Source organism: Zootoca vivipara, chromosome Z1 (genome assembly GCF_965207765.1).
Source record: "Zootoca vivipara chromosome Z1, rZooViv2.hap1.1, whole genome shotgun sequence".
Taxonomy (NCBI): domain Eukaryota; kingdom Metazoa; phylum Chordata; class Lepidosauria; order Squamata; family Lacertidae; genus Zootoca; species Zootoca vivipara.
This window is the reverse complement of record NC_142583.1, coordinates 73245921-73262417: the sequence shown is the minus strand read 5'-3', so window position 1 is coordinate 73262417 and position 16497 is coordinate 73245921. Positions and strand designations below refer to the sequence as shown.

The 16497-nt window shown below is 44.6% G+C and overlaps 2 protein-coding genes across 13 annotated transcripts in view; one reads left to right on the top strand and one right to left on the bottom strand.

Moving 5' to 3' along the window:
* Positions 1–8103, top strand: part of LOC132592670 (P-selectin-like) — a 28156-nt gene extending 20053 nt beyond the window's left edge. For all 9 annotated transcript variants that reach the window (XM_088660748.1, XM_088660742.1, XM_088660745.1 and 6 more), the window contains 2 exons: positions 5006–5115; positions 7803–8103. In XM_088660748.1, coding sequence (XP_088516874.1) covers positions 5006–5115; positions 7803–7977 — 285 coding nt within the window. In that variant the 3' untranslated portion in view covers positions 7978–8103. The remainder of the gene's footprint in view (positions 1–5005; positions 5116–7802) is intronic.
* A 6233-nt stretch (positions 8104–14336) lies between these two features.
* The window catches only part of LOC148687428 (uncharacterized), a 38413-nt gene continuing 36252 nt past the window's right edge, over positions 14337–16497 (bottom strand). For all 4 annotated transcript variants that reach the window (XM_088660718.1, XM_088660720.1, XM_088660719.1 and 1 more), the window contains one exon: positions 14337–16233. In XM_088660718.1, the coding sequence (XP_088516844.1) occupies positions 15677–16233 (557 nt within the window). In that variant the 3' untranslated portion in view covers positions 14337–15676. The remainder of the gene's footprint in view (positions 16234–16497) is intronic.

The following is a 16497-nucleotide window of genomic DNA, read 5'->3' as shown; positions in this document are numbered from 1 at the left end:
GGAATGGATTTGCCTACTGTCTAAAGCAGTGATGGCGAACCTATGACACGCGTGTCAGCACTGACACGCATAGCCATTTTCGGTGACACGCGGCTGCATGCCGAGAAGGACGCATTTCTGGGGGCCTTGTGGACTTCCGGTGAGGCAAAATGGCAATCGGCACGTTATCGCGGAGCTCTTGAAAACGGCCAGCGTACCTGCGCTCCCTGACCAGCTTCGGAGCCGCCAGGATTGCCACCGCCCTCGCGCAAACATCAGGGGAGCCCAGAGCAGCTGCCAGGGAGCCGCCGAACCTCCCCCTCAACGCCCCACACCGGGCCGAAGCTAAGGGGTCCCAAGGCCTGAGACCACCTACCTCGAGGCGCGCTGGCGCCATGGAGAGGGAGGAGAAGGAAGGTCCCGACCTCCCCACTGCAACCGCTGCCAATACCGCCACCGTCAATGCCACTGCATTTAAAAAAACCTTAATAATTTTTTCCCTCCCCCTTTTCCTTTTTTTAACTTTTTTTTTTTAAGTGACACACCACCCGAGTTATGCTCGGTTTTTTGGCGAATTTTGACACACCAAGCTCAAAAGGTTGCCCATCACTGGTCTAAAGTCATGTAATGATGGTGCCAGGGAAGCCTCCCTGGGAAGAACATCCACCACAGAAAAGGCTCCTTCTCTTTTTGAAATCCTCCTAACCCAGGGGTCCCCAGACTTACCGGCGTTTGGGCCGGTTCCCACCACGCCGATCGTGCGGCAGGCCGGAGGGCGTGGGAGCGCGCGCCTGTGCGGGCCGGCGGGCGGGGGAGTGCGTGCCCGTGCACATGCGCACGGGCGCTTACTGGCGCGGCGGCGCGCTTCCAGGGTGGGAAAAGCGCCGAAAATCCGTTGTGCGCATGCGCGTGGGCCTCCCCCGACCCGGAAGTGCACCAGAAATGACTTCTTCCGGGTCGGGAGAGGCCCATACGCATGCGCACAAAGGATTTTCGGCGCTTTTTTCCCAACCCGGAAGAGCGCTGCCGCGCTGCGCACCATGAAAGCGGGCGGCAGCGGCGGGCGGCGGGGGTCGTTGCGGGCCGGATTGGCAGGCTAATTGGGCCGCATCCGGCCCCCGGGCCGTAGTCTGGGGACCCCTGTCCTAACCTCTCTGAGAAAGGCCTCAGATGCTTTCTGACAGCTATTGAATGAGCCATGCAATATAAAGTATTTGTTAGATAAAGTTGAATTAAGTTAACGAAAAACAACTTCACACAACTGTGTAAAAAAATAGTTTAATTGTAAATTAGTAGAATGGGTATATTCGGAAGTTCCTTTTCTTTGCTGATTCAATCAGCGAATATCATTATGTCTTTGCCTTTATTCACACTTTCATTCTTCTTCTTCCTCTTTATTTTTTCTTTCTTCTGTTCTTTTCTTTTTATAACATAGTGAATGTTACAGTGAATGTTATTTTGCTGTATTGCATGTATTTCAAGAATCTGTTTGTCTGTAAAGCTTTATAGGTCAACAGCAGCACTTCAAATTGGGCCTTGAAACTAATTGGCAAGCCAGTGCAATTGTGCCCTGATTGGTGTTACATGCTTAAACCGACTTGCTCTGGTGATCAATCTGGCCATTGCATTTTTCACCAGCTGACGTTTCCTGCTCCTCAGTGAGATAAAGACTTAGGCATTTTTGCTCCTTCGTTTCCCCCTTATCATTCTTATTGGCCTTATCCATACTTTTCAGACCTCCTGAAAAGGACTGAAAAGATATCAACATACTCACCCCTCCATTTTTTCTTGCTTTTCTTGATGGAAGAAAATGACATCCCAAAGGGATAGAGGTTTCCCCCAAAGGAATCTTGTAAACATTTGCATCCACAAATGCACCCTTTACCCCTCTTAACCTGTATTCACCTGAACACCAAATGGCTGATTTTAAGGTTTTATGAGCACAGGGTCTGCCAGTGTAGCAGCCATTGTGTCAGTTTCAGAGCAAAACTATGCCGTGATAAATCCCTGAAACGAGATTGATGAAGTGAATAATACTGGAACTCAACTAATGATTACTCAAATAAACATAATAGGTTTAAACTTCCCAAAAGAAACTTGGTATAGAAAAGACATGAATTGCCCAAAGTAACCTCTAAATAAAGTAAACCTTGACGAGGTGCCAGCTAAGTGACTCGTTTCACTGGAAAAATTTCTATCTGTTTCCTCAGAAGGAAAATGTTTAGGGGCTGAGGTTTCCTTATAATCAAAAACTAAACAGGAGCTGTAAACTGTGAAAAGAATTGAAAATTTCATAGCAGTCAGGGATAAACTTCCCCAAGATAAGACTATAGTTGTTTAAACTAGAGGTTAGCTAACCTATGAAACTATTCAACTAATGAATATCATTGCTCTTAGGAAAAGATTAAATATAAGAAACATAATAAATATATTTGAATGCCTAGAGAATAGGAGAGATAAGAAAGCAGCAATATTAGCTATCGATGCAGAAAAAGCCTTCAATAGGCTCTCATGGCCATTTATGTTAATAATAAAAGAGGTAAAATTAGGCAAAAAATTCGAAAGGAAAAATACGAAAATCAGAAAGCAAAGTTGATAATAAATGGAAAAATTACAGAAAAAATAAATATAACCAGAGGTACCAGGCAAGGGTGCCCCTTATCACCACTGCTTTTTATAATTACACTATAAATTTTGTTAAAGAATATTAGACATGATGAGCATATAAAAGATATAGTAATAGGCATCAAAAAATATAAAATTAAGGCTTTCACTGACGATATAGTGATAACAACGGAAGACCCTCTAATTAGTATCCCTAATGCAATAGGAAAAATCAAGGAGTATGGGAATCTGGCAGGCTTAAAGATAAATTACGATAAAACAAATATGTTAGTCAGAAATATGGAACCAGAGGGAAAAAAGAGAATTACAGGAAAAAAACAGGATTAAAAATCAGCCATTTTTTTTGAAATATTTGGGAATTCAGATGACGGCCAAAAATATCGATTTGATACAATAAAATTATGTTAATACGTGGAAAAATATAAAAAAGAAGCTGGAAATATGGGCAAAATTAAAAATATTCTTCATGGGCAGAATATCATTAGTTAAAACGAGTGTAATTTCAAAAATTAATCACTTATTCCAAAATTTACCGGTGTTAGGGAAAGAGAAAATTTTTAAAGATTGGAAGAGAGATATTTCCAAATTCATTTGGAATGGGAAAAAAACCCAGAATAAAATATAAGATTCTGATAGATCAAAGAAAGAGGGGGTTGGGTTGGGTTACCAGACCTGCAGTTATATCACGACGTGGCAGCCTTAACATGGATTAAAGATTGGATTGATTTGAAAAATGTAGATCTTTTAGATTTGGAAGGAGATGGTCTCGCTTTTGGGTGGCACTGGTATTTAATGAGAGAAAAATTAGACAAGAAAAATATTTTTATGTATAATACCATAAGAAAATCATTGTATAATGTGTGGCAGAAGTATAGAAGGCTCTTCGAACCCAGAACACCATGGTGGATATCGCCATTAGAAATTGTAGCAGTCAAAAGACGTAACATGGAGAATGATTGGCCAACTTATAAAACCTTGTTAGAAGAGAAAGAGGAGATATTGAAATTAAAAGATTATTCAGAAGTCAAGCAGTACCTAAGTAGTTGGCTGCAATATTGCCAAATAAATCAGATATTTCAACCATATAGAAAAATTGGATTTGGGAAAGAGATTTCAAAATTAGACGAAATTCTATTGGGCACTCTTAGGTGTGCATGTTGGGAGATTATATTAAATCAAAAGACAGGTGTTTAGTAAGTTACGCCACAGCTGCAGCTAGATTATTAATAGCCAAAGATTAGAAATCTCGAAAAATTCCAACTGAGGAGGATTGGCAGACCAAACTACTGATGTATTACAATATGACAATAAAATATGAAGAGGTTAAAGGGATAAAAAAAGAAGAGAGTGGGGGGAAATGGAAATCACTTATAGATTATATCAAGTGCCAGGTGGAAAAGCCTAATCTCTTCCCGGAATATTAAATACTCAAATAATTGAAAGAGAAAAACAGAAAAGATAAGGGAAGAAAAAGTGACAAAATATGAATGAATGGTAAATTTTAAAAGGTCCTTAAACGATCAAGAGTAATACAACGTTAACAATAATGAGAAGAAGAAGAAGAAGAAGAAGAAGAAGAAGAAGAAAAAGAAGAAGAAGAAGAAGAAGAAGAAGAAGAAAGACAAAATTACTGTATGTAGATGTAAATATAAAATTTATTGCATAGCTTAGTGAAGGCTGAGAAGTAGCGGGGAAAACAGTAGCGGGGGGGAGGGGGAGGGGTAAATAAAGACTCAAAGAATTTATGATATGTATTGAAGCTTTATTTGTCCTTACATGTTTTGTTTATTTTGTTCTGTTTTTTATGTATGTATGTATGTATGTATGTATGTATGTAATGCATCTATTGAAACCAATAAAGTTTTTTTTTTTAGGAAAAGATTAAATAAAGGGCTGTAAAAGCTCTCTTAGTTGTGATGTTGTGACGCCATTGTTCAGACTGCGCTACATTTCAGAAATTCCCCCTGGACCTTTATTCTACCTTTGAAATCCTGGTAATGTCTGGGAAAATTCAAACTTATGGCAGCCCTACTGTACATGTCAAACCCAAGAGTGAGCCTCACAGTAACACAGAGAAGAAAAAGACACATCATTGTGCTTGCCATCTCTACCCTTGGCAGAGGGTTTTGCCCATAAATAAACACTGACTTTGCAGAGTTTCCAGTCATGTAGTGAGCTCGCCATGTGTCAGTCAAGGCGGCTCCATTCAGACATTTGAACAGCTCCATTCAGACATTTGTGTAGACAGTACTGTGTATACTGTAGTTTATGATAAATCCTGCCACTGTGAGCTGCTGCTACACACAGAACAATATATAGCCTACTTTGTCTTCCTGCGGAAGGGGCATTATTTGGAAAGTTTTAAGAGGAGAAGTGGACTTTCTTCTTTTCTGTGTTGTAGGCCTTTGTTGTATCCAATGTGAGGAACAGACCGACCGATTATTTTATTGGAGTTTCCATGGTAGACTCAGATTGGCTTTGCCATGATAAATCGTTTAGAATCAATGAATTGTAAGTCTATATTCCTCATCACCTGGGAACTTTCATAACCAATTAGTTTTTGAAGAGAGCCAAGAGATATATGTGCTTATATTCTTCTTTATGATGATGGTTTAATTTATATTCCAACTAGCTGGCCCGGCCACACCTTGCTGTGGCTCAGTCTGTTAAATGGACCTTCAGAGTCCCCTAACCTTCAGAGCCCCCCTTCATTTTGCATACAATCATTCCCCCCAATACACGTGTTCTTTAACCCTGACTCCCCCACCCACACGTGTTCTGTGAAATCCCCCCACCCCGCCGCGACACATTCATCCTCCCCAAAGGCAGGGCCCTCCTCCACTCAGTGCCCCCATTCCTCACCCCAGTTGTATGACGGCACGACACCCCTCTCTCGTTCCCCACGCTGCGTGACGTCATCTTCCTTTCACGTGATGGCACCCGTCACCCCAACCCCTCTATCTCTCCCCCTCGCAAACCCCTGCAGCCTAGCCGGTTCTCTCGGCTGGGCAACGCTGGGCATTGCTGTTGCTTTCTGTAAAAGGCCCATATTCAGTTGGTTGCCATGGTCTGTTGTGAAGTCACCAATTGTTGTTGTTGTTTAGTCGTTTAGTCGTGTCCGACTCTTCGTGACCCCATGGACCATAGCACAGCCTCCCGCAGTTTGGTCAAACTCATGTTCGTAGCTTCGAGAACGCTGTCCAACCATCTTGTCCTCTGTCATCCCCTTCTCCTAGTGCCCTCAATCTTTCCCAAGTCACCAATAGTCTGCAGCCAATGGCAGCAGCTGAGGTCATGTTGACACCCAGCAGATGGCCCTATTGTTGCACTAAAGGATATGGCTTCAGTTCCTTTGACGTCCACTGGAGGGTGCTGTTTTTTAACCTAAAATCATGTTTTTACCTGCCTCAGGTGTGACATCTGTCTACGCAAACTGTGTAACGTATTCGCATGTGATGTGTCAAAATTTTAACGGAATCAGTCAAGCGGTTTTGATGAAAAGTGGAGACACGCAAACATGCTCACTTTACATTTATATATATATAGATAGATTAGCTTCAAAGTGGTTTACAAAACATAAAAAAATTGCACATGGTTAAAATAGAAAAGTATTAAATGCACCGGCAGGAAAGCTGTGATTAAATGACAACAACCCTGGAGGGCAACCAGTGGGATTTACTCTCTGACCGTTGCTACCACCACCCTTCCACTTCCTCCTGGAATCCAGAGGGAAGAGACCTGGGGTGCACCAAAGCAATTGCTTTTCAAGATTCTCTGATGCTTCAGTCAGAGTGTAAAGGCAGCCCACACTCCGTGTGTTGGGAATCCTGGAAGCCAAGACCCAAGTGTGGGGTGAGTACTCTTTGATGAGAGAACCCCAGCAGAGATTAAAAATAGCAAAAGATGCAGCAAATAAAAGTGTGGAAATGTCAGCTGTAAACCCTTAAAAATGTCCCCTTTCCAGTGAATTCCAAAGTATCCCACTTTCAATGGTTCCTCCCAACTTCCCTAGCACAAACATAGTGCACATATTTAGTAAGTCATAAAATGACTTTCTGCTTTTAAATCAGATGCTCTGCTACTGAGCTGTGGCACTTGCCAATGGTAGACACCCCTCCCACAACCCCTGTTCCCTCTCTGCCTTGTCGTGCTTTGTTCTCTGAATGAACAAAAGACAAAGACTGGAAAATGCTACCATCAAATGGCTTGGTGGAGCTGATTAGGGCCGTCCTCTTGCAAAAGGAGCGTATTAGGATTGCCCTCTCTGTAAGCTGTGCAACTTTGTCACAGGTGAGGCACTGCCTTGGAAAGGAAGTTTAGCCTGTATTTTTCCACTGGCCTGCAATCTTCCCTTCAACACTCCAAATAATCAAAATCCTACCATTTATTAATTTATATCTGAATAAGTGTGCATGCACACGAAAGCTCATACCAAAATAAAAACTTAGTTGGTCTTTAAGGTGCTACTGAAGGAATTTTTTTATTTTAATTTATAGGGTTTGCCTATAGGAATATTTCCCCCATTATTTTCCTGAGGAAAGCACAATAAGTGCTTGTAAGATGTATGTGTTTACCACATGATTTGCCTTCCAATCAGACACCGAGAGCTAGTGTGGTATAGTCGTTAAGAGCAGTAGACTCGTAATCTGGGGAACCGGGTTCATGTCTCTGCTCCTCCACATGCAGCTGCTGGGTGACCTTGGGCTAGTCACACTTCTCTGAAGTCTCTTAGCCCCACTCACCTCACAGAGTGTTTGTTGTGGGGGAGGAAGGGAAAGGAGAATGTTAGCCACTTTGAGACTCCTTCGGGTAGTGATAAAGCGGGATATCAAATCCAAACTCTTCTTCTTCTAATTCTGATTATTATTTCCCGCTCATCTGCTGGATTTCCCCAGCCACTCTGGGCAGCTCACAAATATAAAAATATTCAAGAATTGAAAACTTCACAATACAGTGAATAAAATGAGACTCATCTGATGTTGGTGGTAGAGCAGAAAATGTGTAAACTCTGACTACAGGGTAGGGCAGAAAGGCAGGGGAGTCCTCAAGACCGAAAGAGAATTCTCCTCTGAATGTTACTCCTCTAGGTTACTGCAAAAATAATGAATAAGTGTGTGGAGGATAGGCAAGCATTTCATTCTAAGAGGTACACAATAAAGTAAGTATTCAGACTGAGTACTTTCTCCTCTCCTTTTCAGCTACTGGGATTATAATAAACCAGAAAATAAAGGTCCTGCACAACCAGATACGGCCAACTGTGTCATCATCAGAAGGGGCTGTGAGCATATGTATCACTGTTGGCATGATGTTTTTTGCCACGACCTAAAACGGTGCATCTGCAAAATGAATCCTGTTCAAAAGTGGATGAAATAACTGGAAATCTGCACTCTATGCCACCTTGTCAATCCTGCTATTTTGAGGCTCGGGGAAAAAAGCCATTGTTTTACACCTGCAAAGGCTTAGTTGGGCACTGAAATAAAGTGTGGAAGAATTCAGTCATAGCTATGTATGTTTCAATAGATTTAACTCTGTGTATCTACCTACCAATGTTAGAACAGATAGATCTGGTTTCTAGTTTGTCCTTTTGATTATTGATAGGTTACGAGGTCTGGAAAGGACTCCTATGATATTAGATCAAGGTTTATCTAACGGGATCACAGCCCTCTCTTTCCTGAAGCTTTTAGCGTAGAAATGTTTTTCTATCATCCAGGGAACAGAAGTTGAATTATTTGTCATGTATTTATTTATTTAAAAATTGATGCACATTTTGTTCATTCATACATTAATAATAATAATAATAATAATAATAATAATAATAATAATAATAATAATAATTATTATTTATACCCCGCCCATCTGGCTGGGTTTCCCCAGCCACTCTGGGCGGCTTCCAACAGAAAAATAAAACACAATAATCTATTAAACATTAAAAGCCTCCCTGAACAGGGCTGCCTTCAGATGTCTTCTAAAAGTCTGGTAGTTGTTTTCCTCTTTGACATCTGTTGGGAGGGCGTTCCACAGGGCAGGCGCCACCACCGAGAAGGCCCTCTGCCTAGTTCCCTGCAACTTGGCTTCTCGTAGTGAGGGAACCGCCAGAAGGCCCTCGGTGCTGGACCGCAGTGTCCGGGCAGAATGATGGAGGTGGAGACGCTCCTTCAGGTATACTGGACCGAGGCCATTTAGGGCTTTAAAGGTCAGCACCAACACTTTGAATTGTGCTCGGAAATGTACTGGGAGCCAATGTAGATCTTTCAAGACCGGTGTTATGTGGTCTTGGCGGCCGCTCCCAGTCACCAGTCTAGCTGCCGCATTCTGGATTAGTTGTAGTTTCCGAGTCCCCTTCAAGGGTAGCCCCACGTAGAGCGCATTGCAGTAGTCCAAGCGGGAGATAACTAGAGCATGCACCACTCTTGCTAGACAGTCTGCAGGCAGGTAGGGTCTCAGCCTGTGTACCAGATGGAGCTGAAAGACAGCTGCCCTGGACAGCTGCCTGGGACTGTCCACCGGGGAGAAGCGTCTCACGTTCTCCGCATGGCAGGAAGGGAAAATGACAGCTCAGCCACCTCTGGGCAAGGGACACGCTGTACTCCGCCGTCTGCCTGTGCCAAGAGGGTCTCATTAGCTGTCCCTGGAATGCGCCGTCCAAAGGCAGAGCTGGCTGTCACTCAAGTCCAGCTGCCTGGACTTGAGGCCAAGAATCTTGGGGGAGGATCGCTGCCACACACAGGGTCAGGTTTGTTTTCTTAGCGTCGGGATCAGTCACATCCAAGAGGCAAGGTCAGGACTTCAGCCTGCTTGTCTGACCTAAATGCGAACTCTATGTAGGGCATGAGCAACCTTTACTGCAGTTCCAGGCAACAAACAATGGCAAGCTAAAACAAATTCATCAACGATGCTCTTCTAGGCTGCATCAACAGAAGTCTAGTGTCCAGATCAAGGGAATGAATAGTCCTGCTCTATTCTGCCTTGGTTAGATCACACCTGGAATACTGTGTCCAATTCTGGGCACCAGATATAGACCAGCTGCAGCATGTACAGAGGAGGGCAACCAAGATGATCAAGGGTCTGGAAAACAAGCCATATGAGGAACAGTTGAAGGAGCTGCCTATAGTAGGTCTCAGATCTGGATCTGTTGAAGATAGCTATATCAGGGCACCAAAACTAAAGAGGCAAGACACAAAGTGTGGGATTTAAGGAGGGTCACTTTATTAACTACAGCAGAGTAACTTACAAACCGCAGGCAGGAAAGTAGGCGACGTGTGGGTAGGAGTCCAAGTCTCTTTTGAGACTCCAAATCCGGTCGTGACTGGCTAAGCCTACCCTGCAGGGAGGTACTCTATTGCTCTCCTTTCCCCACACCGTACCCCTTAAGGTGAGCTCTGGCTGACTCATGCACCCTTGGAGCCCCACAAATCCAGGCAAGTGACACGGGTCAACCTCAAGCGATCCCTTTCCTGCCCCACAGGTCCCATAGCCCCGCGGGCAAGACCCTGGAACTGCTTAGCAACCTGAAAAGTGATTCTGGGTACTCGCCAGTTTTGCCAACTTCTTCCCTTTTGCAGAGGATAAAGCCATGGCTTAGTGCTTCTTCCCCCACCGCCGCAGAATATGTGCTTTTATTTCGGTGCGGAGGTTAGAGAGGAAAATGTCGTTTCCAACAGCAGACAAGGAACTCCCATCCTGTCCATAAAGTTGCCAGCTACTGGAATTAATTTGGGGGTGAGATATCGTTCTGTCCTCCGTTGGGAACAGCGCAAATTTCATTTCACTATTAAAAGTTTTTCGCATTTTGGTGAATACCTTCATCATCGGAGGGCTGGCGCTCCAGGCTCTCCTAGGGAAGATGTTGGACCACAGGATAACAATCCCCGGGCAGCTTTGCCTAATCGCCTTCAAATCCGCTACCATTTGGGAAACTATAACCTCAGTGTCCACCACCCCAATTTCATTGCCGTCTATGTGCAAAACCATCATGTCTGGCTTCTGCTGGACCACCTTGTTTAAGTAGGCGGACAACACTTGACCACACAGCAAATCCTTCCTGATGAACCAGCGAATAAAGGCCATTGGGCTCAAACCCAAGTTAAGTCCCAGACTGGATTGTACTGCTCTACGTCTGGCCTGAAAAACCACACTCTGGCCTGCGATGACAACTCGGACAGGTTTGCCTCCATCCCAGCCATCTGTCAACAAAAAATATCATCAGTAAATGAGCACCCAGGGATCCGAACACTCATCCCTCAACACTACTTTCTGGACATGGCCAAGGATGAAGGAGCGGAACCACTGTATAACAGTGCCCCCAGCTCCCCTAGACAGTCCAGAAGGATTTCATGGTTGATGGCGTCAAAGCCGCTGAGAGATCCAGCGGAACTAGGAAACAGCTCTCATCTTTGTCCCGATCTCACCAGAGATCATCGACCAGTGCAACCAAGGCAGTTTCAGTCCCATAGGGTCTGAATCCCGATTGGAAGGGATCCAAATGGTCCACATCCAGGATGATGAGGAACCATTGATGGGCACTCTTTGGGTTCAGTTAGTGAACCAGCTACCAACCCACCTGTTACCTCATCCAACCCACATTTTACCAGTTTCTCTGCAAGACTATCATGGAGAAAATTGTCAAAAGCCTTACCGTCTCCCTGCAAATGTTGGCTACTGTGTACCCTAAACCTTTGTGATTTCTCCTTTCTTCCATTTCTTACACATGCCCTTCTTAAACCTCAGCTCACCTGTAAGCTCCTTATGCAGCCACACCAGTTTCTTTAGATGCCTCCCACTTGTATTTCTGGTTGGAATTGTCTTTGCACCTTCAATATTTCACCTTTCAGAAATTCCCATTTCTGACCATGGGATCTCACTCAGTAACTCCTTAAGCTTTTTGAAATAGGCCTTCTTATAGTCCGACTATACTCTGCTTTCCCTTCCTTCTATATCATGAAACCCAGGAGGACATGATCACTTCCTCCCAATTTCCTGGTATTTCAACTTGGTCAATCAGTTTTGTCGTGTTGAGGACCAGATCCAAAAGAGCAGGCAGCTGCCTCGTACTTTGAGGAGATGTGTGGATGTTTTATTGCTTATTCACCCAAGGCTCACTGATGGACCTACCAACAAAAGTGACTTACTTGGACCCTAACACACATTGTAACAGACCTCTGTCTCCTGCAAATCCAGTGTTAGAAACTGAGATATGGAAGCTAGGAGCTCAATGGCACCTTAGGCCTAGGCTATGGGCACAACAGAATGTTTAGGCACGTTTTTTAAATAACAATAATACAAAGCTAAAAACGAATGAACTGCAGCTAGAATATCATGTTCCTTTTTCAGCTAGAATATCATGTTCCTTTTTGTGCTCGGCAGAGACCAGAGAGGGAAGAAGGCAAAGGAAGATCAGCTGAGAGGCACTGACAGCTGTCAGCGCCTCACAGCTGATCTTCATTTGCCTTCTTTCCTTGCTACAGCTGGTTCCCCTTTCGCTAGATGAATGCCCTGATTTTCTGATCGGAGGTTTTTATGGCCAAGCTTTGCAAGATGAAGCAGTGGCCATAGAAAACCTCGTCGTATAGCGAGGCAACCTCCGATCAGAAAATCCTTTCGTTAAGCATAATTTTCGTCTAGCAGGGCATTCGTCTAGCAAGGCACCACTGTAATACAAAGCTGAAAATGAATGAATTGCAGCTAGAATATCATGTTCATTTTTCACATGGTCTAGTCCTTCTCCTTCTCACCTCCCTAATATAAAGAGGATCTCTTCTTCAGTCTTCATGTGGAGAGGCAGAAAAAGGCCCTCCTTTCCTTCCACTCTGCAGTTTTAATCTGAAAGCTTAGGCAAAGTATTGCACGGTGCTCAGAAACTGCTCCCGCTAATGAAATTCCCTAGCACAATGGAACTTGGAACACTGTGCCTATCTCATATCAAAACTACCACCAAAGGTTACCTGCATCCTAAACGGCTCACCATTCTCCATCAACAAATTCATTATAACCCCTCAATTTCATTAGCCCATGTACTTCATCAGGACTCTTCCTTTATTGGGCCGTTTCTTCAATATCGCTCCACCAGGTGTCAAAAATCCTGCTGGCCAGGTTGATTCATTTTTCTTTTCTTTTTTTATAATATATTTTTATTAATTTTCCAATTAAAAACATTTATATCACATCCATTATTTCGAATTATACAAATACATATCAATCAAACCGAATGTTATGCCAAATCATCTAAAATTTTCGGGGTTCCCATGCTTCAAGAAATTGGGGATTCCTCGCAACTGCTCACTGCCGTCTTTTTTCTAAAGTCCAAATCATCACTCAAAGTCTATAATAGTCCCGATCTTTCCCTTACAGTCACATAGATGTTTTCCTCTTTCATCCGATTTTTCCCCAGCTGCTGAGATAAATATCAAACAAGATTTCACATATGTTCTTTCTCCTGTGTGAGTTAATCAGTCCAGCCTCCCCATAAATCTTCTTGGTCTGGAGCGTCCCTGTTGCGTCGTTCTTTCAACACGAAGCAGCGCCATCTTAGAAAACTCAAATCAGTTTCGTTTTCTTCTCATAACTATGTAGATTAACGATCTTTATGCAATTTACAGCTTTTCCAGGCAGAAGATCCAGTCATCACATTATGCATAGATTCTTGATAAATTAGTGGCTCTCCTTGCCCTATAGCTGAACTTAGCTTCAGGTCGCTGTTCAAATTCAAAGTGCGTCACATCTCATAAATCCTCCGAACGCATTCCAGGCACTCCTTCCCTCCAGCTAGAGGGGGGCTTCTCTCGTCAGCAACTCCACATCTTCAAAAAATATACTCAGTATCAACAGTTTATAAAATTCAACTCACACAGATACCTTTTATTTCTCTTTCGTTCCAAACAAGCCAGGACATCACGTCTGGGAAGGTACGAAGTAACTCATATGCAAAAAATTAAAAAAAGACTCACTTCCCTTGTCGTTCCGTCCCCATCAATCCTCCTTTCAGATAAAATACAGCCTTTGACTCCTCACCCTCAGCAGCGTAAATTCCTCAGTAGTAAACAGAGCTTCTGCCCCTCCTTCTGAAGTATGTCCATGGATTTAAGCCTAATTATCTTCTTTAATCATGGAAATCCACACCATGCAGGTTAGCGTCCGGGAGTTCCGACATACCTCATAAGTGCTTCAGCCCAAGCCCCCCCCCCACTCCTTTAACAATCCGAGTGGGTTAGGGGGCATCGCGGGCCAGCGGCCCCTCTCCGTAACCCCCGGAGAGGTAAGGGGGTTGCCATTTACTCCCCTAGCAACCGCCAAATTCCTTATGAAGGTCGGAGGGATGGAAAACAGGTCAGCCATTCCTGCAGGCAGAAACCGGAACCCAGGTTGATTCATTTTTCAATTTTGCATTCTCATTTTGTATTTTTTATGTTGTGAGCTGCCTTTGATCTTTGAATGAAGGGTGGCATACAAATTGTCATGGTGTACCACCCATCACAGGTGTTACTCCCCAAGCCACCACTCCGTCATGGGCTCACCCCCCCCAGTCCCTTCTCCGAGGGCAGCTGGGTTCCAGCAAGGTAGACAGTGCGTGGCAAGGGCATACACAGGTGGAATCCCTCCAACCTGCGGGTAACTGCTGCCACCAGGGCCCCTCCTCCCGAGGGCACCCGCCAATACTTCACAATCCGGTAGAATGGTCTTGCAGAAGGACTGGTTTAGCTCTGGCGACCAGGACGAGTGAAACCCCCAACACAAAGTGAGTTTTAAGATTTATTAAACGAAAAGGTTAACCACCAAAAGTAACAGAAGCATAAAACGTAAAAACAGTTCTCAGACAACAGGAAAAGTTACAAAACAAAACAACAAACTTAATTACTAAACAGCTGTTCTTATCTTAGTTGAAGAATGTTTAGCTGCGGGGTCACTCCTTCAGGTGTACAGGGCTGAGGCCGTAGGGCTGACGGCATTCCATGCCTGAAACCCTGGAGAGCTTCTGCCAGTCAATGAGGCAATACTATGCTAAATGGACCAGTGGTCTGACTCAGTATGATGCAGCGTCCAGCACCAAAAGGTCCCATGTTCAGTTACCAGCATCTCCAAATAGGGCTGGGGGAGACTCCCTGCCTGAAGCCACTAGTCTGTGCAGACCATTTTTTCTCAAACTTGAATTCCCAGCTGTTGTTGGACTACAACCCCCACCATCCCTCATCACTGGTCCTGCTAGCTATGGATGATGGGAGTTGTAGTCCAACCGCAGCTGGGAATTCAAGTTTGAGGAACATTGGTATAGAAAATACGGAGCTCAGGTGGATCAACGTAGGATAGTCCAACATTGCCAAGGGCTTCCCAACCACGTGTTGGACCGCCCTGGACCAATGATCTGACTCCGTATCACACAGCCTCCTAGGAGGCTACGGAGGGCCAATTGTGAGGGGAAAACAGGCATTCCTTCGCCTGCTTTAGGGATGGCTGCCCTAAGGAGTGGAATTCCTTTGCGTAGCAAGGAAGACACAGTTACGGGCAGGCAGCACCTGCAAAGGCAAAATGTCTGCTTGCAGGCGGGGTCTGAATCCAAAGTGTCTACAAACAAAGGTGAGAGGGTCCTGCTGTTGCTGCTGCTCACCTTCCAAACTGAGACCCAAACCAGCCCTGATTGATATACCTCTCTGCTTGAGTGACTGGATAGAATCACAGAACTGTAGAGTTGGAAGGGACCCAAGGGTCATCTACTCCAACCCCCTCTAAATGTATAGTACAGGCTGGTGAGGTCCTGTCCAGAAAGAAGATAGAGTGGAAAGGGCACTGAGGCTACTGCATTGTGTGTCCAGGTGCAGACCCCCACCCCTCCAGGAGTCAGTTCGAGAGCAAGGATTGCACACAACGATGTTGTTGGGATTTAAAATGGCCACAACTTTATTAACAATTTCAGGCAGAGGAAACCTTGACTTAGGCACTGGGCATGTATCCCTCTCAGTCCCCATGACGGGGCATTGAGGCACAGCAGGGTTAATCAGATCAGAAGGGGCACTGCAAAACGTGTTTACGCAGCAAGCTCCCCCCTCGGCCACGCGAAAACCCACAATTCGCCGCCAACCACTTACTCCTGCAACCAAGCCCTTATCGCTGCTGAGACTTCTGCCAGCCACATATCATTCCCAACATCAGACAAATGGACCCCATCCTCCGTGTATAGGGAAGCATTCTTAGCTGTAATGCCTGGGTGAAAGATCAACGTCCCACCCAAAGCCAGAACCTTCTTGGCCACTGAAGAGAGGACGCGCTTCTTGGCCCTCTTGCGGGCAGCTGGGCAATGGCTTCCATACCGCTCCGACCAGAATATTTTGAGTCCAGGAAGAGCTGCAGCCAACTCTTCCAAGTCCTTCTCCATGCGGGTCTGCAAGTTGAAACTGGGAGCTTCCATCAGATCATTCTCGCCCAGCTGCACCACCACTGCTGCAGGAGTGCCTTCCACAGACACCTTTGACCGCAACGTTGGGAGAAGCTCCTCCCAACGCATTCCTCGTCTGGACACCCAGGAGACGCTCACGTGGTTGGGGAGTCCGAGCCGGCGTCCAAGTCCAGACTTCACTGCCCGCTGGCCAGCCAAGAGAACAGTGCTGTGGCCGACTATCCAGATATGCAGGGCAGACGGACCTAGGAAGGAGACAAAACATTTATAGCTGCGTCACAAGCCATAAATCTTCTTAAAACCACCCACAAAGGATTTTAACAAACTCCAACTGCTGAAGAAATATACATTAGAGAAGCTTTGATCTTGCAAGTTTATCAAAGAATAGATAAATAAATCCTTAATTTTATATTTTTCAATTTTCACACACAGTTTGTATTTTATGATTTCACTCTTGTTCTAGATATTGTAGACTGTACTTTTAGGGAAATTCTGTTAAGTAAAATCTT